The sequence below is a fragment of the Pantherophis guttatus genome, chromosome 4 (genome assembly GCF_059756535.1).
Source record: "Pantherophis guttatus breed Tessera chromosome 4, ASM5975653v1, whole genome shotgun sequence".
Classification (NCBI taxonomy): Eukaryota; Metazoa; Chordata; class Lepidosauria; order Squamata; family Colubridae; genus Pantherophis; species Pantherophis guttatus.
In genome coordinates, this window is record NC_142066.1 from 4,977,060 (window position 1) to 5,000,467 (window position 23,408).

The 23,408-nt window shown below is 42.3% G+C and overlaps 2 protein-coding genes across 4 annotated transcripts; one reads left to right on the forward strand and one right to left on the reverse strand.

The window, feature by feature from the left end:
- The first annotated feature begins 671 nt into the window (after window positions 1–671).
- On the forward strand, window positions 672–8,526 carry HOMEZ (homeobox and leucine zipper encoding). 3 transcript variants are annotated; one of them, XM_034406325.3, is made up of 2 exons: window positions 672–1,131; window positions 5,378–8,526. In XM_034406325.3, the coding sequence occupies exon 2, from the start codon at window positions 5,438–5,440 to the stop codon at window positions 6,869–6,871; it is 1,434 nt and encodes a 477-aa protein (XP_034262216.2). In that variant the 5' UTR covers window positions 672–1,131; window positions 5,378–5,437; the 3' UTR covers window positions 6,872–8,526. The 3 variants fall into 3 exon arrangements, with proteins under 3 accessions (XP_034262216.2, XP_034262218.2, XP_034262217.2); XM_034406327.3 differs by lacking the exon at window positions 672–1,131 and adding an exon at window positions 1,608–1,822 and having other exon boundaries at window positions 5,378–7,400; XM_034406326.3 differs by lacking the exon at window positions 672–1,131 and adding an exon at window positions 3,197–3,285 and having other exon boundaries at window positions 5,378–7,400.
- Window positions 8,276–22,444, reverse strand: RNF212B (ring finger protein 212B). Its single transcript, XM_034406331.3, has 15 exons — window positions 22,274–22,444; window positions 21,826–21,878; window positions 20,944–21,018; window positions 14,717–14,832; window positions 13,816–13,876; window positions 13,609–13,637; window positions 13,337–13,383; window positions 13,083–13,125; window positions 12,335–12,392; window positions 11,514–11,559; window positions 11,187–11,226; window positions 10,918–11,054; window positions 10,321–10,376; window positions 9,692–9,732; window positions 8,276–9,245 (listed from the first exon to the last, which is right to left on the reverse strand). The coding sequence occupies exons 1-15, from the start codon at window positions 22,371–22,373 to the stop codon at window positions 9,212–9,214; spliced, it is 936 nt and encodes a 311-aa protein (XP_034262222.1). The 5' UTR covers window positions 22,374–22,444; the 3' UTR covers window positions 8,276–9,211.
- Window positions 22,445–23,408: the final 964 nt, after the last annotated feature.

Genomic DNA, 23,408 nt, shown 5'->3' on the forward strand with positions numbered 1-23,408 from the left:
AATACTAGTTTTTGTCAAAAAATGTCAGGAAACAAACAGCTGTGAATGCAGGATGGTTGCTAAATGCCCCACCTACGTTCACATGACCAGAAGGGCAGCCATTGGAACCCATTCGGACGTATCCTTGAGACAGGTCCGTCTTAACTTTGAACCGTCGCTAAGCGACAAGGTTGTAAATCGAGAATTACCTCTTGTAAATGAGTCTTCTGAAGGATTATAAAATGCCTTTTCCTTCTTCATTTGGAAAAAAGGCGCAAACCAAACCATGGTTAAATGACAAGATATACTGATCTATCTGCTGTTGAACCTGGTCAAATCATGGTTTATGCCTTTTTCCACCCATCCTTTTGTTTTACATAGGTGAGTTTTCTTGGCCAGATTTTTTTTTCCCCCCTATGTGGTCTGCCGTTACTTCCTTCCCAGGGCTGAGAGCGATTGACTGGCCCAAGGTCACCCGGTTGGCTTTGTGCCTAAAGAGGAGATCCGAACTCGGCTCTCCCAGTTTCTAGCCTGATAATATACCACTTTTAATGGCCGAGTGCATTTGAACCCATCCATCGGGGTTTACATAAACTATGCATAAAGGTATAAATCATGGCTTAAGACTTAAGAGGAATTTAGACCAAGGAAAACTCGAGCTTCTCCGTTGCAAAAACTTGCCTAGATGAAGCGAGGGAGTAAAAAGCACCCGAGTGAATGATCGCAATCCCGGGTTCGCCTCTTTATAGACACGTTACTCAAGATTCCTCGCTCATTGCACGGCCGAAACGGAGAGAAGGGCCGCGTTCCGACGACCCGCCAAACCCCCGAGTTCCCCAACCCCGCTTTAGAGCTCGAAGCCACGGCTGTCGAGAAGGGAGTAAGGGAAGGCGGCCTCGGCCAGCTCCTTTCTCCGCCTCCCTGCCCTGCAAGCGCCGCCGCTCCGCCCGCCCTGAAAGTTCCGGAACGCGTGAAGCCACAATGAGCGGAACTCGGAGCCCTCTGAGCACGTGCAGAGTGCGGAATGGTCCGGAGCCTCCCCTGCCCGGCGCTCGGGGCTCGTCCAGCCAATGGCAGCCAGCCCAGCCTTCTCCCGCGCCCGGGCAGCCAGCGCCCCCACGCCAAGCCGAGAGCCGGATCGCGGCCGAGCGGGTGAGTGGCCGGGGACCGAGCCGGGCGGCCCAGCTTCTCCTCCGGCGCCCTGCTCTTCTTCTTCTCCCTTCAGCCTTCGCCGCGGCTTTTATTTTTTCTCTCGAACAACGCCTGCTTGCTTGCCCCGCTTCCTCCGCGGCCTTTGTTCCCCGGGCCCCCAACGGGTCTCCCGATGCTGGGGAGGGAGAGAGAGAGGTGGGGTTCGCTTAGGCGGCCGCTTGGCCACCGGCAGGGAGAGACTCCCAAAAAAAGAGAAGCTTGGAGAAAAGAGCCCCCGGAGGCCGTGCAACATGGGTCCTGTTGCTTAAGAGCATGGTGTGCGGAGAGGGGGAGGGGGGCGTGTGGACAAAGAGACGGCAGGGGAGGAAGAGGGCGGGCGGGGAGGGCAAAGGGAGAGTTGAAGAAGAAGGGGTGGTAGGAAAAAAAAAGGGGGGGGGGCGATGGGGAGGAAGCGGTTTGGGGATGGGGGGGCTGCCGGGGGTCCCCGCGTAGGGGAGCTGTGGGGCAGAGAAGCGGGGGCGAGGGGGTGTCCCACAAAAGGGAAGCTTTTCCTTTCGCAGACGCGCGTGGTTCGCGGCAACAGGTTCGCTGGGGCGCGAATGGGTTGGGGAAGGACCATCCTGAGCGGCGTTCCTCACTGAGGACTGGCTCCTTAAGCGTTCTTCAGGGTCCTCCGCAAAAGCCCATGCTGGTTTGTTTCGCCCTATATTGTTTTATAAGGGGGCGTGCAGGAAGGAGGAGGAGGAGGAAGAGCCTGTTCCAAGAGGGAAGGAGGAAAGAAGAGATGGGTGGGTAGGTGGGTGGAAGCCACCTCTGGATTTGGGGAGGGGGGAATGTAAGCCAGAAGGCTCCGGGGTAGGCTGGCATAGAGGCTGGGATGAACGTGCAGCTTTTTAGGGGAGTCCTTAAAAGGGGGGAAGGGAGCTGTTGAGAAGCAATCTTGGGACACCAGAGCCCAGCATGCACAGCCACACTCTGGCAGGGCTGTGCTTTTCTCAAAAGTTGGGTTTCCTCCTCGTTTGAAAGAACCTGACAAAAAGTAGACGCGGGGCACACAATCTTTACACTTGGCTTGTCAAGACGTCCTGGGCGGCAACTTGCAATAGGTAGCATCTTTCTCTCGCCAAGTGAGTAACTACTATTCCCGCTGCTTGGTTGAAGGAGTCTGGATGGATGGTTAGCTAACCCATTAGGCAAAAACTCCAGCTTTACACAGCCAAGTATTGTCTGGCCTGCGTTGTGTTTGTCTACGGCTGCCGCGCAATTATCCCCATTTTACACAAAGCCCTTGCGGATAACTCCTCGAGTTGCGATCCGCAGCGGAGCCCAAAATTTATGTTGCTAAGCGAAACCCTTGTCGAGTGAGTTTTGCCCCCATATTACGACTCTTCCTGCTGCTTTTGTGAAGTCAATCGCTGCCATCATTAAATTAGTAACCTGGTTGTGACAGGAATCTTGTTTCCCCACCGGCTTTTGCTTTTGTCAGAAGGACGTAAAAGGGGATCACGCGACTCCGGGATATTTGCAACCGTCATATAAACATGAGTCGGTTGCCAAAGCATCCGAATCTAAATCCCATGACTGTGGAGGGATGCTGCAACGGTCGTAACTGTGAAAAACGTTCATCAGTCGCTTTTTTTCAGTGCCGTTGCAACTTTGAGACGGTCGCTAAATGAACGGTTGTAAGTCGAGGACGACCTGCATTGCAGCGGGGGTTGGGAGTGGAGAGGCCAGAAGTGTGGGGTTTGTTTTTGCAAAGCAAGAGGCAAGCAAACTGTCTGCTGGTTAACCTTGGCGTGTCCATCAAACGTTGTGGCGGAAACCATCTCCGTTTATTTGACTGGGCTTTTTCTCAACTTTTCCGTGGGAAAAAGAAAATGCATTTCCTTTTTTTTAAAAAAAGACGTACAGGGGATTTTAAGGGAAGGTGAACTGAGGAAGCAAAAGAGGGAGAGGAGGAAAAAAAAAAGCGAGAGGCAACTTAGAAAAGCTTTGGTGAAAAAAAAAACATTAGGAACCCCACCACCACTTCTTCCCTTAAAGAGCCAGTGTCCCTTTGGCGTGAGAAACTCCGCCTCCTGTTTCCCGGCGTGCCTTGCAGGGTATAGGAAAGAGAAGGAAGGAAGGAAACTCCTGAAGTGGGAGGGAAGAAAAGTAAGTACAGTGTCCAGAATTCAGTGGAAGGGATTTGAAGATGGGTGTGGGGTGAGAGGCAAGACTGGAAGGGAAGGCCGCTGAAGAAGTGTTGGAGTGGGGGACCTACAAAGAAAGGGTTACTGCGGACGTTTGGGGACGCCAAGCTGGAAAAGGAGAGATTTTGGTGGTGTTCACATTGTTATCATTCCAGAGATTGGTTCAGGATAGTTCCCATACACATACACACACAAACACACTTGAAAAAATGTTTGCTCCTCCTGCAGTGCATTTACTGAGCAAGACACTTTATTCCATTAGTGGCAGGATTTACTAAGAGGCTGTGGCTTTGGGGGGAAGCTGCCCATGAATTTTGACTTCAGGCACCTCATTTCCTCCTGTCATTTAAAGTGGCATTAATTGCCCCATTATTTCCATATTATCTGTTTGCTAAGTTGAAGCCATCTGTTTTTTCCATGGCTATTAAAGTGAAATTGGCTCTTCAGTCTGATTAGCACAATGGGCCCCGGCATTGCATTTCGTTTCGATTTATTACCTCTCCAGGTTTTAAGTTCCTGGGTTATATAAATTATTGCGCTTTGAAACACCGTCAGTTCCTCCAAATAGACTTTCCAGATAAAAAGCTTCCAACAAATTTCGGAGGGGATGCAGAAAGAATACTAATAGGTGGGTGGAAGTTGGCTTTAGCAAAAGGAATTTTGTCCTTGTGAATAATAAGCTGGAACTCAACACTTTTACATCCTTTTCTATAACAGAATTGAAATAAAAGGCCTACTTTCACCTGCTTACATAATTTGATTAATTTGATTCAATAAGCCAAATTAGAAGCTGTAGTTTATAAATTAATATACATTGAATGTTTCATGCTTCATGTTAAGCCAAAACCGCTCACATTTTAGCTTGGGAGCAACGTGAAATCTCTGGTACTGTGTTAACATTGATTGTGCACAAAAATATTTTTTGCTCCAGAAACCTGTTAAGATTACGATTATATATCTCTCTCTATATAAACTCTATATTCTCTCTATAATATTAATAAGCGGAACTTCAAGCACAGTTTCCCCAATTCACGTGACCTGGGAGATTCTTGGCCAAGTAAAATATGATGTTAATTGCAAATCCATACGAGGGAAGAGAAAGACGAACGTTTGTAAATGTCTTTTCAGTCTGGCATAGAATCCAAAATAACTAGAGAGATACACTGTTTAGAAAAGAGGCTCTGTTAATAGAGAGAAGTAAGCAGTTTGGCGATGAACCAGGGTCTGGGTGGGGCCACTTTGGACAATAAGAGGTTCATGTGACACGGTGCCTCTCTGGATCTCCTTCCGTCAACTCTCGAAAGGACTCTAGCTGAAGCCATACTTCACTTTGCTTCGTTTTTTAGTTGCCGTGCATATTGGGTGGAGGGGGGGGGCAGATTTGAAGAACGTAGAACGTTTTCCTCTACACTGCCAGACATAACAGCGATAAGGCTCCTGAGAACCAAGGTCAGCTCAACGTGCCCTAGCAAGGGCAGGAGGGAGTGATGAAGTCATCGCCTGCTTGGTTAGTTAACGTGACCTGTCACACAAGGGTGGGTGGATGGGTGGGCAATATCTATTCTCTCATTATGCCAAAGTGCGGGAATGATTTAGAGGTGGTTTCACATTTGAACGTGCCAATACGATGCGCCCAATAAACAGGATCTTTGAGAAAAGCCGCCACCTCAGGGTCTTTTGAATGGATTGGGAGCATTAATCGGAACCATGACACACCCTCATTATCCAACCCATAGATTGCTGGGTCTCCTCTTTCTGACCAAGTGATAGTTTTCAATGTGGGAAGTCTATTTTTTTTTTTTTAAAGAAGAGCACTCAATTATGCGAGCCGTAATTTGTAGACTGGAGTTGTAGTGCTTGGGTGCTGGGTGGTGAGCAGAGAGAGAAAAAAGTAGATTTGTGGTGTTACATTAAAAGGTGCTTGCCTTTTCTCTAAAACTCTCTGCTTTATCCTTGCCTCATTATTTACTACTTAACATGCTGCGTCTTTTTACGTTTTCCCCTACAATTGATGTATTTTTTGATCTTTCCCTTTTCTTCCCCCTCTGCTCCAGCTCTTCTGAAAAGCCCGCAGCTGATTCCCAAAGAGAGACGACTTCTCGACTGCCGCAGCCATGCCCTCCAATAAGGACGCCTCTGGCTGTCTCGGCTCACCGCCAGGTTTGATCTGCTTGCCGCCCATCTCAGAGGACCTCCAGCTGGTATGGACTCAGGCGGCCCAGACGAGTGACCTGGATGGTAACCAGCACCTCCTGCAGACTTTCAGCTATTTTCCGTATCCCAGCCTTTCCGACCTGGCTTTGCTCTGCCTGCGTCACGGCCTGCACATGGAGAAGGTGAAGGCTTGGTTCATGGCGCAGCGGCTGCGCTGCGGCATCAGCTGGAGCGCCGAGGAAATCGAAGAGACTCGGGCTCGCCTCATCTATCACCAGGACCAGCTTCACTTTAGTTGCCTGCTTGCTGGCAACGAGGGTGACTCCTGGCACCAGACTTGTAAAAGCCCTTCATACCACCACCAGCTGGCTCCCCACTCCCTGCACTACTCCGGTAAATATCCAGAGAACCAGCAACCTCTTGTAACCTCCTTAAATCATTGTAGTACAGCTCCAGGGACAAAAGAACTCGGGACGATCACTCAGGACATTTGGAAACTGCAGGAAAACGCCCCGTCGTCCCACTATAAGAAACCTCAGGAACATTTTGAACCTTCAGGGATCACGATGAATTTTCAAAATACCAAAGAGACTATTTCCGGTGCTTATCCACCCATCACAACCCTTGGCCTGGATTATAACTTCCTGGATTCTCACACGATGGCCTGGAACTTCCCCGCAGCATCCCAACCTCCCGCTGAGTCCATCACGCCTGCCGTTAACGGCGGGCACCACCCGGTGATTCTTCCGCTGGGTTCCTCGGTGAAAGTCACCCCGTCCTCCTCGAAAGTTACAACCAGTGCCGCGGACCTTCAAAACCATCAGCACACTGTCAGCGAGCAGCAGACTTTTTTGCCAGAGGTTTTACGGAAGCCTAGGCGGAAGACGAAGGAACAACTGGATTTGTTAAAGGCCTTCTTCCTTCACCGGCAGTGGGCCAGGAGAGAGGATTATCACCAGTTGGAGCAAGTAACCGGGTTACCCCGGGCAGAGATCATCCAGTGGTTTGGAGATACACGTTATGCCCTGAAGCACGGTCAGCTGAAATGGTTCCGGGACAATGCAGGGCAGAGTCCAGAGCCTGCTTCCTCAGGTGGACCTCCTCCTCCCCAGCCATGCACAAATCCTCCAGACATGAGCACCCTGGAACAGTACTGGGCCACCCACGCGCAGCTGCATGAGAATGACTTGCCGATGCTCTGCCGCCAATCGGGAATGAGCGCGGAGCAAGTGTTGGAGTGGTTTCACTTGCACTTGCCGGCGCCGTGCGAGGTGGAGGTGTGTCTGGGGGACGATGACGAGGTAGACGAAGAGGTGGCGGCCGCAATGATAAAAGCGGAAGACGAAGACTACGACGAAGAAGAGGACGTGGAAGAGGAGGAGGACGAAGACTGAAGGACTTTTGTGCGGATGCTGGAGGGTTTTGGATTTCTCCGAGGAGCAGGTGGAAGGATCAGTGAGACAGATTAGTAAATCCTAGGAGCCAGGTTTCTGTCCCAACCGTTTCCTGCTGGTAGCAGTGACCCGCATCACTTATGTTCTAGAATGGTTTCTTTTTTCCCTTTGAGCCACTGAATATAAAAACAAAACTAGTTTTGTTTCCATTCACTGTTTATCAAGGCAGAATCACAATGGTATAAAGAAGGGGTTTCCAACCCTTCAGATGTGAGTGGCCATAATACTGTATATGAATGCCTTCAGCAATCCGCTGGGTCTCCAATGATTTCTTTGAAAAAACTTCAAAGAATTAAACTTCGGTTAATTGCATTGTTTTGGTTTCATATTGTTTCCTCTATAATAATCAGAGGAAATTTTTTCCTTAATAATTATACATTTGTTGTCTAGGTCACTAAACCCTGAAGCCCAACAATTGCCTAATTTTGTTACCTTTTCTAAGACTTGGAATACAGATATTTTTCATTTACCCTTGGATGTATCTGTCTTGATTCTGTTTCTTCCAATTCATTTATTTTTTTATTCGAGTTTAGAAACTGGACCGTTTGTTACCAGTTGCAGAGATTTGGCAACCCCACTCTTTCAAATTCCATAAAAGCCATACATAAGATTTAACCAGTCTAAGCTTGCATACCAACTATATTTTCCTGAGTAAATGAACAGTTAAAGTCATTATTTGCTTTTTGGTGCTTATGTTTTGTTTTTATAAGCCAGTTCTTTGAAATCAAAGAAATGTAGAAGACAGACTAAGGCTATCTTTCCTGTTTTCATGCCTTCAAAATACTTTGGAACTAAAAAATGTTAGTTTCTAGACTGGTACTTAAGATGGTGATTGTAGCTGTTATATTCAAATCAATATTTTGTCATTTATCTTCCATTTTCATTCTCTCCTTTATTTAAAAAAAATCATTTTTGGAATGACTTCTATTATCTGCTCTTGGTGATCTTCTTTATCATATGATTCATATCATTTCTCTTAGTTGCTCTGTTTTCTTTTCCTTGTTCCGTTAGTGCCTTGATTCACCAGCTTTCCCTGTCATCCAGTTTTTCCATTCAAGTCATATATCTGGTCTGTACTAGTTGGTTGATATAGTGAATTCGATGCCAGTTAGAGATATTGTAAGATAACAAGAGTGGCCTCTTGCAAAAGAAGTGCAAACACTCCTAAATGCTTGGTTATCTTCCATTTGTCAAACTGTCATTGCCCTCAGATTGATGGGGAAAATAAAACCCATACATTCTGAGAATAGCGTTTGAGATTATTTTGAAAGAAAGTAAAGAGGAATTTGGAAGTTTGTGAAAGTATGAAGAGGTAGGAGACTAGACAGAGATTAATCATCTGTACTTTAAAATTTCTATTTATTAAATACCATTTTCAATTTTTTTTTAAGTAGAATCTTTACAAAAATATTCTGCAGGCAAGAGAATTCAAAAATACTGAAATAAGCTAAACAACTTTAGGTAAAAAGAAAGTGGTACATGGATTATGCCGTACTTAGTGAAATGTTCAAAGGCTGTAACTTAAAGATAGAACTGAGCGGAATAATTTGATTTGTGGATTGGTTACTTAATAAATTGAATGAGTTAATAGATAATTATGTTCAGTAAATTATATCTGTCTTTTTCCTCTTTCTAAGTATAGTTTTTTTAAAGACTTGTCTGTTTTGTTTCAGTTTGCAAAACAATATTGGTTGCAAATACAATAATCCTACATTATGGGCAACCTGGGTCAAATTGTTTGAATATTTCATCTTGGAAGTACACAAAGCATTTTAGCTCAGAGAACATACAACGTAATACATTTTCTTAGCAAATCTAGTCACAAAATAAGATTGAAGCTAGGATCCACAGGTTACTTAATGGGCTATATTTGACAGTTAAAACACCATGTATCAATAATGCTACTGCAGAGTTCACCAGCTAATTTTAGCCATTTTCCTCAAAGACTTTATAGGGATTTGTTGTAAAATTATGTCACACATGCCAAGTGCCATAAATATACTTTGCCTTGTATAATAATTTTTATTTATTTACTACGATTCATACACCAGTTGGCTTCAAGCAACTGTGAACGTCTTATTTCAAGTCACAAAAAATATTTAAAAGAATTTTAATCAAAACAGGGTCTCCTAATGGCATCACTCAATTACTAATGGATTGCTTTTTAATCAGGTTCAAATATTCAGAAGATTTATACTGCAGGAAATCTGCACAGAAGAGTCTATCTTGCATCTAACATTAGGATGATGTTTAAGAGCACAGCTGCTTTGGTCATCCCCATTATTGCTGATGGATTTGGCTGATGGATGAATACCTGGGGAAAAGTGCAATTAACTAGTTGTGTGGAGCCAGTCTTCCTACTTTAGGGATGTATTAAATTCTGATCACTATTTAGTTTGCTCAACAAAATTACATTCTAATTTCTGATAACAGCAAGTAATGTATTTCTAACATGCTACAATTTTAATTTAACAGAAGACATGGGGAATGAGGAAAAAATTGGGACTTTGTTCCTTTGGATGCTGCCATTAAGATTTCTAAATGGTAAAGCTAGGACTTAAACCAATTTGTTTTAACAGCAAAAAAAAAAATCATTGTTGCATCTTGCTGGCAAGGGTGATGAAAACTAGAGCCGCGGTGGGGGGTAGAGGACAGTGATAATTTCACCTGGATATGGATTACATTCATCATCTTTCACAAAGCTGTGTCATGTAACATATGAAAGGGTGAGAATGAAGAATCCATGTAGGTCTCACTTACCTGTGGGGAAAGGATGGTGTAGAGTGAGGTGTGAATCTCAGCTGAGAATGACAGAAAAGGAAAAGCAATTGGAATGAGTGAAGCTTTTCTTAGTATGAACTACCTGTCTACAAGTCTGTAGAGATTCTCAGTCATCCGGGTCATGGTTGTCCCCATGGTGCTTTTTCAGGAGGCAGCCGGACTTTGTTTTTTCTTTTGAAGACGTTTCGCTTCTCATCCAAGAAGCTTCGTCAGCTCTGACAGGATAGTGGGGAATGGAACCATGACCTGGATGACTGAGAATCGCTACACACTTTTAGCTACACAATTTGGGATGAACACTCTAAGGTGGTGTGGGAGTAGGAATGGCTTTCCAGAGGGAAAATTGCAGACCACAGAACCATTAGCACTACTCGGGTGACCATTGAGGACACAGATAAACCTCCAAGTGCTTCAACGATCCTCTAAAAGGATGCAAATGACCAGCTGTCTGCAAGGAATATAAATCCTTCCATTCCCCACTATCCTGTCAGAGCTGAAGAAGCTTCTTGGATGAGAAGCCAAACGTCTTCAAAAGAAAAAACCAAGAAAGTCCAGCTGCCTCCTGAAAAAGCACCTTTGGGACTACCTGCCTGCAATCTACATTTTACCTGTAGAGGGCGCAGTCTTTCAGCATTGTGGTCAGGAACAGAAGCACCTGTTGGATCTGTAAAAAAATGAAAGCAATAGGAAACCAACTGAACAGGAGGGCAAGTTCTGTGGGAGTTGAAGGGCTATCTTAACATGTTAGTCAATTTTGGCATTTGTATGTTATGCTAAGCCTTCGTTTGTCTAACCATTCTGGAATATATAATGCCAGGTTTAAACATTGCACAATATACTTTGGGCAGACTGGTAATGTCAGGCATGCATCAAAAGAAAAGAGGACTTTTCTAGGAAAAAGTGAGGGAGATTAGGACAAAGGTTTAATTTTACTTAAAAGAAAATAACAGTATAGTTGATGTGATTATTCCTTGTGTATGGTTCCCCTTCTGTTCACTTTAAACAACTTTGAGGGGCCATTCAAGCTAAATCCAATGCTTTGGGATTCACCTGTAGCTAGTGGGCCTTAGATGTTGTTATTATTTACAAATCATTAGAAGCCAAATTCATATAAGGAGCTAGATCACAATCAAAAGTAGTGTGATACTGCACAAAAACTATATGGAATAAACATATGTTCACCAAAGAGGAACAACTTTCCTCACCGGGAAAGATGCTGAGGTTGAAGTACGGAGTTTCCTGTGGCTGCCCAGGGTTATTAGCACTCTGACTTAGTCTCGCCGTTGGAGTTTGAAGACTGAAGACATTGAAACTGGGGGTGTGGGAAGTGGAAGGAGAGGCCCTACGGAGGAAGGAGGGTGACAGAAGTCCTAATTATTGTGGAAGACGACACTAAATGTTTTTAAACTTATACCATATAAACTATATGTAAGCAACACCTTCATCAAGGCCCCTCCCCACTCCTATGACTCACCTGTAGAATAAGCTCTGCATGGAGGCTGAAGACGGAGTGGCTGCCAAATAGAATGTAAAGGTGTTACACCTGGAATGAATGGTGGAAAGCACATGGAAAGGCGATAGGAAGTTTAAGGGTAGGCAATGTGAGAAAAGAGTATTGTAAGGCGAGGAGGAGATCAAATAGAAATGATGTTTCTCTTCACAATAAATTCTGTTCCAAATAATAAGCTGTGAAACGATGCTTGTCTGTAGAAATGAAACCCTGGAAGATTTCTTGATTTTATTTCCTTTGGAATCTAAATATGGCAAAAATTTACTGTTTGTTGACAGTTACACTTCTTACCATTCGCAGAGACCGCCGGGGTCGTTCGTGTGGTTCTGGTGGTATGCTGAATAAAGGGGGAGAAAAGTTTAAAGGAATTTTCATTTATTTAATCTCATTTGTATAGTGACTCGGAGCAGCGTACAACAAAGCTAAGAACAGTGACTATGTAAAATCATTACAAAAATATTAACTATTTTTTTAAAAAGCCAGATGGAGCAGGGGTGAAATCCAGCAGGTTCAGACAGGTTCTGGAGAACAGGTAGCAGAAATTTTGAGCAGTTTGGAGAACCAGTAGCGGAAATTTTGAGTAGTTTGGAGAACCGGCAAATACCACCTTTGGCTGGCCCCAGAGTGGGGAGGGGTGGAGATTTTGCAGTATCCTTCCCCTGCCACGACCACCAAGCCATGGCCACAGAACCGGTAGTAAAAAAATTTGGATTTCACCACTGAGATGGTGGAGGGATGTTAATGGAGCAAAAGTACTAAAAGGGCAACAATTAAAATATTCATAAACACCTTCGAGCTAAACATTATTCATTGTTCTTTGTTGCCGATAAACCGGTTTGGGGATTTGGAGCTTTTAGGATTCCCCAATGAAACCTCCTTTTTAACCATATTATTGCTAAGGAAACGGTGGTTCTGTCCAAGCCATGTGTGGCTAAAGAGAAAGAAGAGCCCAGAATGTTTTATGTCCAAAAACAACTTTTTGTTTGGGCAGATGGTTATCAGTGGAATTTTATTCTCAAAACTACCTTCAAATAACTGCACGAAACAAAGCAGTCTGTCTATCCATGGTTTCGCTTTCCTGGGAAAAGAAAAAAGCAATGGCAGAAACTAACCTGCCAGCTTGGTGGGCGGCTGACTCTGGAAGAAATGGAATCCATAGAAGACGAGCGGCTGAGAAAAGAGGCACAATAGGTCAAGGAGCTGTCACTAGCTACAACTGAAAGCTAAATCTGCAGTCGGATGCTCAGTATCTTTATGTGATCTTTTAAGTATAATAATCAAATTTTGCTGAAAGGGAACTCGACTGAAGGGACCATAGTCACAGTAAGGAAGATTCTAAGATATGGAAACACACTTATTCCACTTAGAATATGCATACCATGGTATATAGACAGCCATTTGTCTGAAATAGTATAGCGTCTCCTGCTTGAGCAGAGGGTTGGACTAGAAGACCTCCAGGATCCCTTCCAGCTCTATTCTATTCTGAATTCCAATTTTTCGAAGAAAACACTGTTCCTTCTCTTCAATTCTGAGCAAGTTTCTAAAAACTACGCAATCTTCCAGGATCTGGAGCAAATTTAGAAGAGTGGCTGCCTTGGGAAACTTAGCTCAAAATATCCTTTGCCAGAAAACCAACTAGCTCTTCGGGATATTTACACCAACCAACTGGGACTTTTTGCGTGGACCCAAGATACTTCTGTAAAAGGTATACTAGAATGTAGCATATTTTTGCTGGCTTGTTTATTTCCATATTTGACCATTTTTACAAAAAAAAAAAAAAACACCCTGTCCAAGGAGTTTTTGATAAAAACTATTAACACTGTGAATCACCTCTAACTGGGGGGGAAAAAAAACATTTACCTGACCACCTCACTGGAGCGCTGGAAAATTGGTTGCGGTGTAACTGCAAAGTATGAGATAGTTACTATGTAGCCATGGTTAAATCTGCTAAACATAATGTTGGCCTGAGATAATAAGATTATCTGTCCATATCCTACATTGTCCTCAGAGATCCAGGCAAACATCCATATAGTTCCGTCCATGCACATATCTACACATACACAAAATATTACCCTGGACCAAGTGAAGAGATTCGGGATCCTTATCTCTCTTACCTGTCTGTGACGGAGGAGTGATGGCAATTGGCCTTGGGGTGCTGTTTCTGCATCAAATTGAAATGAGTTTGATCAGTTAGGATAACTCCTCCCCACCCACCCACCCCTAAACATTGGGGTTTTTCTTTGCCTTGTGTTTTCATTGCTGGCCTATGATGGTTCAAGACCCAGCTCCCTCATTTTGCCACGAAGATCTCTTACAGCACTGCCTCTATTTCATGGGCTGCCCATCCTGATTTAATGTTTCCAAAGGACAGAACAGACATACTGACCTGCTACCCTGGTGTTGTCTGGGAAAAGCCTGTTGTGAGAAGAAGGGAGGGTTTGGGGGGTCAACAGCTGGGCCCCTAACATGCAAAGAGGTTTGATTTACTCCCTCCTCAATAAATAAAGCAGAAGAGCAGTAGTCATTGCTGCCAGCAGAGGGTGACAAGAAACCAAATAAGGGAAAATATAATTGTTTCCACCAAACTTCTTACCTTCAGGTTGAAGTACTTCTTCTTCAGTTCCCTATTTTCCTTCTGTACAGCCTCTAGTTCTCTACATATGGAAGTGGCAGGCAAGAGAAACAGAAAGCGGGTAATAATAATATGCCTTGATGCTTTAGAGCCCACTAGAGAACACTTCAGCAGTGATGAGAATAAAGGCAGGAGGGCTGCCTCTGGGGCCATGCAAGCTATTAGTTTCACTTCACAAATTATCAACATGTTTTAACATTTAATGGCTGATATCAGAAGGGAGCCTGGAGTCTTCTTTAGAAAAGTATATAACCCTATTTGCTTGCCCCAGTTTTTATCTCCATCAAAAATAAAACAAGTGTTTCTTTCTTTCCCACCAATTAGGACAACTGAAGGATATTTCCAACTTACTCAATAACTTTCTTTTGGGGAAGAGACGAGAGGAAAGAATGGCTTTCTGGATATATGAAGGGGGGGGAAATGTTTTAAGTATTTTAATTAAACAGCTCAGAGTGGGGGGTTGACTTAAGAAGGCACAATGGACCTTTGATCAACCAGTAATGTTCTTAACTGAGTGACAATATGAAACTAGATCTTGTAAAGTTAATCATATTAACTTTACTAATCCCTACAGATAAAACTAACAGGCTGTATTCACAGAGTAGTAGGTCAAGCAGGTAAATGAAAGACCTAACAATTGTATTTGCACAACCCGTTAACCTTATTTTGAATCTTAGTTAGGTTCTCTTTGTGGCTTGGAGTGCTGTGTGAAGCAGCTTATTTGGTGCTTTAGCATGTTCAGTGTATTATATGTCGTCATCCCCACCCTCGGAGAGTAGGATAATTTAATATTCATACTGTGTTGTGCAGACACATTTATACTGTTTTCCTCTCTTATATGAACACAACCTGCATATCTCACTTTTCCTGGATAGTTAGTTTGTGGAGAGCTTGCTGGAGTGCTCCTTCGGCTTTTGAAGCATTATTTTTGTAGAAAGAGACCAGCAGGTCCATCTGGCTCTTCTGGAATGTCCATACCTAGAAAGAAGACCAGAAGGCACGAGAGAAGTGGATTTCAAGGAAATTCAGCATCTGGTCTCATGACTGTAACTCATTTAGGGATATAAGAAGCGGCATATGTGGAACCTTTTAAGTCCAGGTACATCACTCAGAGCAGAAGACATTTCCTGTATATGGATCGTACACAACCAGTCCCTACAAATCTCAGTAGGCTTACGATACGAAATCTTTGGCATTCTGAATATTATTCAAATCTTTTTTTTTCCATAGTTTTATTAATTTATAATACGACATGCAAAAAGAATACAAAAGCAAATATTAGGTAAATTAGAAAAGGAAAAAGGGGAAGTGGAAAAAAAGCATTGACTTCCGACTCCTTTCATGCAGTAAAATAAGGCATTAATATTATTCAAATCTAACTCCCATATATGTCAAATAGGATGGTCAGCAGTAATTGATGGGAAGACTGGTCCAATGACATCTATCCTAGATTGGAAGTCTCTGTTCACAGTCACTCATGCCTTGATCACCTCTTTTTTAGATTGCCACAATGTAGCTAAGAGCTGACAATCAGTTGATGACACATAATCATTTTGCTGTATTTAAAGCTACTCTTCCTTATGATTACAACTCAGTTTTCTGCTTTAAAGCTTGAGGTCTTGTTATCTATGAGATCACCTTCTCCAAGTGGCTTATGCCTACTCAATAAGACCGTGGACTCTTTCTGGATCCCGTTTCTTAAGGCACATAATTTTCAGGGACCCAGCTGACCACCTTCTCTGAAGCATCATTTCTCCTGAGATCAGATTGTTTCCCATCCTTTTTTGGGGGGGTGGGGGGTGGGGAAGCCTTGGAAATAAAATTGTAGTGAAAGTCACTGTCCTGATATGGATTGTGTGTTATTAATTTTGCTCCTTAGAGTACCGATGGTTTGTTTTGCTATTTATTTTATTACTGAACTTTATTGTGCTTCCTTTATTTTATAAGATGTTCAGTGCCTTGTCTGAATTACAACTGGCAAAGAAATGGCAGTAATGGCACAGTGCCTATATAGAGGGCCTATATGGGCGTTAATGAAATGGAATGGAGAAGGAAAGGGAAGGCAAAGGACAAGGGGCAAACTCCAAAGGGTTGACTTTATTTGGCCAAGTGTGATTAGACACACAAGGAATTTGTTTCCAGTGGAGAGGGAGGTTATTCTCCAAAAATCACAAGACCTGGCTTTTCTCAAAAGTGCTGGGAGAAAGTGAAGTGGGCGAGAGGATTTAACAATGGCCTACATGTGGAACCAATATTTTGGTTCCAGATTTCTTAATGTTCATGGTTTATATGTATAATGTTGTCTTGTATTATGGATGTTATTTTAATTGCTAATTGGGAGTTGCCCAGAGTTTGATGTAAGTTGGGTGGCTGTATAAATATTTTCAATTAAATAATGACCATAGATTCTCCAGCCCTGGAACCATCTAGTAGCTGAGTAGAAGGACAAATGGTCTAATAGTACTTTATATATTTACTTTAATATTCCATCCAGTCAAGGGTGTGAGCTGTGCTCTTTATTTGCAAGGCACATAATATATAGAGCAAACAGTTCAGACTTTGTGTACTTAAAGCTGTAAAATGAACAAGGTTATATGAATATTATCCACGAGGTGAGTTGAATGATAGCAAGGAATCTTACAACAGCTTAAAGTCTAACCAATTTATTACAGTATAAATTGTCTTAGATTACATTTCCTGGCTTTCCTTCTTGGTTACTCCCAGAACTGTTTTTAAACCATGAAAATTTAAGAATTAACTTTTAGAATTAAAGAGGATCTCTGGGGGAGGGGAGGGAAACTCCAATACTTTACAGAACTGCCTATTTGAATATCTGGCATGTGCGTCATTTTTGCTTGATAGTTTATGTTAAGCAACTGCATGTCTGATTTATAGGGAAAAAAATCTTATCAGAAATAAGTACTGTGAAACTGGTTACAGCCTAATTAATGCATTGGGAAAATGTGTCATAATCCCTTAAACACGGGTGCCTGTTATTATACAAATATAACAACTCTCTAGAAATTGAAATAATGGGCATGCAAACTATTCTTAGGCTGAGAAAGAGATTAAAAAAAAACTACCAGAGAACAATGGAAATGCAGGCAATTAAAATATCTGTCCATCAGGATTTCTTAATCTTTACTTGGGACTAAAAAAAAACCCCTTCTCTCACTTTTTTCCAACTTTTGGAATCTCCTTCCATATGGTTGGTGCTCACTTGTGTGTTATATTGCAGGGTTTTTTTTTAACAGCAGGGGGAGCCCTTTATCTTTCCCAGGCCTTTAATAGTTTAAAGTAAGAGATACAGTGGCTGTTTTATCACTGTTATGTATGATAATCATAAATAATATTTCCATTCTTTTATCTTTTGAAAACTGTACTAGGAAATGTCTATTTTAAAATGTGATGCATAATAAGCATTCATGCGAATGGATGAAAATAATGTGATGTGATGTTTTCTAAACCATCACATATATGTGATGCACATATATGTGTATGTATGTGCGCGTCATTCTCAGGATTGAACTTTTCATGGTTTTTTCGAGGTTGCTTTTCTTCTCGCATATCAAGTTGTTGAGATGACAAGGAGACTTATGTGATTACATGGAAATTACCTGGATTGCTGTTCTCAACCATCTTACTTTCTTTTTAACCCCCTGGAGGACAAATTTTCCTTATGAAAATCAAGATTATACAGTATCTTTCAGTCTTAGCACAAACAAATATACACTGCTCAAAAAAAATAAAGGGAACACAAAAATAAGACATCCTAGATCTGAATGAATGAAATATTCTTAGTAAATACTTTGTTCATTTCATAGTTGAATGTGCTGGCAACAAAATCACACAAAAATTATCAATGGAAATCAAATTTATCAACCCATGGAGGTCTGGATGTGGAGTTACACTCAAAACTAAAGTGGAAAAAAACACTACAGGCTGATCCAACTTTGATGTAATGTCCTTAAAACAAGTCAAAATGAGGCTCAGTAGTGTGTGTGGCCTCCACGTGCCTGTATGACCTCCCTACAATGCCTGGGCATGCTCCTGATGAGGTGGCAGATGGTCTCCTGAGGGATCTCCTCCCACACCTGGACTAAAGCATCCCTCAACTCCTGGACAGTCTGTGGTGCAATGTGGCATTGGTGGATGGAGCTGTTGTGGCTCTGTTACCTGAACCTGTGTCATCGGCAGGAGAGGACTCCGAAAGTGAAGGAGAGGAGTTGGCAAGGCCTCCCTCTCCAGGACCCTCCTCTCTGGCAATGCCTTCGGTGTCCGCCGAAGAGCAAGAGATAGGGCCGGGGCCAAGCACGTCCACGCAGCCACAGGTGGACAGTGATGAGGGAAATGAGTCTTGGCTGGATCCACGCCAGCGTCGCAGAGATAAGCGGGCGCAACAGAAGAAAAGGCGTGCCCAAGATTAGGCTGAGTCACTGGACCACACCCCACAGGATATAAAAGGGAGCGTGGTGGCCAGTCAAACCTTGTGACAAACAAAGCTGAAAGCTTCCACGCCATTCTGCATTGCCGGACTTTTGCTATAAGACTTTGCTGGATTATCTCTGGACTTGATTACCTCCGTAATTATTGAGCTGTTTCTTTGGATGTATCAGAAGTGGGGAGAAGTTATCTCTCCTCTTTGTAAGTAATAAACTCTTGGCAGGCAGCCACTAGGTTGTTGCCAAGTTCCGTTATCTTAAGGAAAAGGATTTTGCCGGCTGGTTTGGTTGTGTGCGTGTGGTTGGGGACAGAACAGGAGCGAGACATGATGTCCCAGATGTGCTCAATTGGATTTAGGTCTGGGGAACAGGCGGGCCAGTCCATAGCATCAATGCCTTCGTCTTGCAGGAACTGCTGACACACTCCAGCCACATGAGGTCTAGCATTGTTGTGCATTAGGAGGAACCCAGGGCCAACCGCACCAGCATATGGTCTCACAAGGGGTCTGAGGATCTCATCTCGGTACCTAATGGCAGGCAGGCTATCTCTGGCGAGCACATGGAGGGCTGTGCGGCCACCCAAAGAAATGCCACCCCACACCATTACTGACCCACTGCCAAACCGATCATGCTGGAGGATGTTGCAGGCAGCAGAACGTTCTCCACGGCGTCTCCAGACCCTGTCATGTCTGTCAAGTGTGCTCAGTGTCAACCTGCTTTCATCTGTGAAGAGCACAGGGCGCCAGTGGCGAAGTTGCCAATCTTGGTGTTCTCTGGCAAATGCCAAACGTCCTGCATGGTGTTGGGCTGTAAGCGCAACCCCCACCTGTGGACGTCGGGCCCTCATATCACCCTCATGGAGTCTGTTTCTGACTGTTTGAGCAGCCACATGCACATTTGTGGCCCGCTGGAGGTCATTTTGCAGGGCTTTGGCAGTGCTGCTCCTGTCCCTCCTTGCACAAAGGCAGAGGTAGCGGTCCTGATGCTGGGTTGTTGCCCTCCTACGGCCTCCTCCATGTCTCCTGATGTACTGGCCTGTCTCCTGGTAGCGCCTCCATGCTCTGGACACTACGCTGACAGACACAGCAAACCTTCTTGCCACAGCTCGCATTGATGTGCCATCATCCTGGATGAGCTGCACTACCTGAGCCACTTGTGTGGGTTGTAGACTCTGTCTCTAGAGTGACAGCACCGCCAGCATTCAAAAGTGACCAAACCATCAGCCAGAAAGCATAGGAACTGAGAAGTGGTCTGTGGTCACCACCTGCAGAACCATTCCTTTATTGGGGATGCCTTGCTAACTGCCTATGCTTTCCACCTGTTGTCTATTCCATTTGCACAACAGCATGTGAAATTGATTGTCAATCAGTGTTGCTACCTAAGTGGACAGTTTGATTTCACAGAAGTGTGATTGACTTGGTGTTACATTGTGTTGTTTAAGTGTTCCCTTTATTTTTTTGGAGCAGTGTAGAAAAGAAAGCCTTTTGTCACTGGCTGAGTAAGGATCATCTGTCTTTTATCCAAGGATTTTAGAACTGCAGGATTCTGGACTATCTTTTACCAGAGGCTCCTGTGTGGAATATTGAACACAAGGTAACAGTTTTGCCCATTTTCGGGATCTAATGAAGAGTATTCCATCCATTCCCACCCCACTCCAGGGGAAGGATATTGCAAAATCCCCATTTCCTTCCCACTCCAGGGGAAGGTTACTGCAAAACAAGGTTGATTCAGCCTTCCATCCTTTCTAAGGTAGGTAAATTGAGGACCCAGTTTGTGGGGGCAATAAGCTGACTTTGTATAAATATATACAAAAGTATGAAGGCTATTGCTTAACGCATTGTAAGCCGCCCTGAGTCTCCGGAGAAGGGCGGCATATAAATCAAATAAAAAAATAAATAAATCCCCATTTCCTCCCGATCAGCTGGGACTCGGGAGGCAGAGAACAGATGGTGGGGGGGCATCTATTCTCTGCGAGGTGTTATTTACCGGTTCTCCGAACTACTCAAAATTTCCGCTACCGGTTCTCCAGAACTGGTCAGAACCTGCTGAAACCCACCTCTGATATAATTGTAAGAAAATAAATAAAAACAATTGTTGAATAGATTGTAGAATAAAATACAGATCCATTCCATCTTTAAAGGTTCCTCCCCTCCTCTTCATCTGAGCGCTAGGCTATCTGGTTTACGAGATAGGATTAGGAGGAGGATTATCATGGTGGATTTTAATGCTCATGTATCGCTGATTCTGCTGAAACTTCTTCTGTTGATTAACTAGCCCGTCACAATAGTTATCTGGCTCTTTTATCTAGATTTATTATGGTAATTAATTAGCTTGCTTGGCAAACTTGGGATCACTATTACTACAGAATTAACCTTTCCCCAGATTGGTTATTAACCAGTCCTCTAGGGGACCTTGGATCATTCATCCATGGTGTAACAGCTATTAAAAATGGAATAAAATATACCTTAATTGTAGGGAACATGTTTGACTAGGGAAGTAATTCATTCATGTTTTTTACATGGGTAGACATGCCTCTGAACACTTTAAGTGGGTCAGAATAACTTCAGTATTATATACCTGTTTTAATCACTGCCCCTCTTTTTCGTAGCTAAAATCAATGAGAATATAACCCCAAATGGTTTCTTACCTGAGAGATATGAGCAATATAGTTGAGCGCTGTTTCAACAGGGTTTTTGAAAAACTTCTTTTCTTCTTGCTTCATCTGAAAGCCAGAAAAGCAGACAAAGGGTAGATAAAGAGTTAAATTCTTTATAATCTAAAAGGTGAAACATATTGAATTTTTCAGAGTTTATTTAATTGGTTGTATATCTGAAATATCACCTTTCCAATATCATTTCACCAACTAAAATATGTCTATTCAGCTACTTGGTCATTCTGAATTCTTGTGCATATGATTTTGATTTATTTTTTTTACAGTTTTTCTTTAATGTCATTATATTTTCTCCTGCCTTTTTTCCAAGAAGCAGAAGGTAGTATAGTATGAAGAATACCACTTTTGGAGTATTGAAAAACAGGAAAAATATTATGAAATAAGTAATTTTTTTAAAATCATTTTTCTTCTCTCACCTAACTTTATAGAAGCCTTTTTAAATAAGTTATAGTGACTGATTCCATGTAATTCAGTACACAGCATTGATGGGCAGTATTTGAATACTTTTCTCCATAATATAATTGGGATACATAATGAGGTCCCGATTGCCAGGTAGCTGAAATTATTTTTTCAAATTAAAAGTACATAATAAATCATTCTCAAGTTTTCACGAAATGTCTTTTGTTTGGCTTCTTATAAATTAATATTTATCCACTTTCTACTAATGTCAGAGCTTTATTAAACTCATTGTTTAACACTCAGGTTGTTTTTTTAAAAAATCCTGCTTACTATTTGGTTTTCTTGCTTATAATTTAAATATTTGACACATTCACCCAGTAAGTTGGGATACAAAGTCTGAGTTCAGAGACACCAAAAAGAAAGAAAAAAAGAATCTTTCTTATAGAAACCAGAACTTACATTATCTTTTAGAGACAAATATTTGCAGCTTGTTCCACAAGAAGGGCATTTGTCTAACAAGATTAAAAACGTAAAATGTTAATACGATATTGAAATGTTTCATATATAATAATGTCTAAAATTGAAAAATGGTGATTTTTCTAAAATTAGCAAGCCAATCTTTGTTTATATTCTCTTGGCTGATCTCTATATGTGAAGGAAGTTTGGGGCTGGATGGCACTTTGATAGGAAACCATCAGAAATCTCAGAGTTGTAGATCAATCTAGAATGTGACAAAAATATCTATACTGTTACCAAGGAAATGACACAGAAGTGTCCAAGAGGTCATCAGAAGTCAGGCACATTTGAAGGAGATGTCATTTTTATTTCTTTGACTTTTACTCCTTTTGTGCTGGGTGGCACACACACAAAAAAGCCTCTAAAGTAAAAAAATCCACTTCATACTTACCTGTACCGGCACATTTTTGGCAAAATATATGTCCACAGCTAGTAACCGAAAAGTCAGATTTCTCTTGGGTGAAGCACTGATTGCAATGAAACCAATCCATGCTGCAAGGCAGAGAGGCAAGGTAGATTTTTCTCAGCTTCTATTGTGAATAAGAATGTGTCAGATTGTTTTCTAGAAAGAATTGTAATTGAATTTGAATTTTTGCGGGAAACAAAAAAAAAATTAAATCATGATATAGGGTTCTGAAGATTAGAATAAAAATAAAAGGTTATAAAGAAGATATCACTAATGCTGTAACCATAGAACAAAAGACTATTTTATATTTATAACTGCAGTAAAAGAAAATTGAAACTGACTTTTTTATTTCTGTATTTTTGTCTTTGCTCTTCTTTTTTTTTTCATTCCAAATATTGGTTGTTAGTTCTTATTCTGTATTTAAATTTTTAATACCGGTAAGATGTTATAAAAAGAATTGGATGGATGGAAAAGTAGAATTGGAAAGGTGATACAGGTTAAAATAAGCAAATGAATTATAAAAAGAGAGGGAGAGAGAAGTAGAGGGAAAAAACCCAGGCATATAGATAAGGCTGGATGGATATATTGGATTGGAAACAAAGGTGAAACATTCCTCCATTAAGGGAGAAAATATAAGTAACTGAAGGATACATTTATATAGAAGATTGTGTTAGTGTTACTAAATTGATAAAATGTTGACTACGTTTGTTTCTTTATCCACATAATCCTTTCTTTAAAAGATGGTGAGGAAGGCAGAAACTGGCACATCATCATCACCACCACCATCATCTGAGTATTACTGTACAGTCTGGTCTTATATGGACTGAAAAAGGATGATTGCAACTATATCAGGCCCAATAGATCCAGTGGGTGGATGGAAACTAATCAAGGAGAGAAGCAACCTGGAATTAAGGAGAAACTTCCTAACAGTGAGAACAACGTGGAATGACTTGCCTCCAGAAGTTGTAGGAAGTTTTTAAGATGAGACTGGATAGTCACTTGTCTGAAATGGTATAGGTTCGCCTGCTTGAGCAGGAGGTTGAATTAAATGACCTCAAAAGTCCCTTCCAGCTCTATTCTGATTGACCAGGGGTATCAAAACTCAATTTTATTGAGGGCC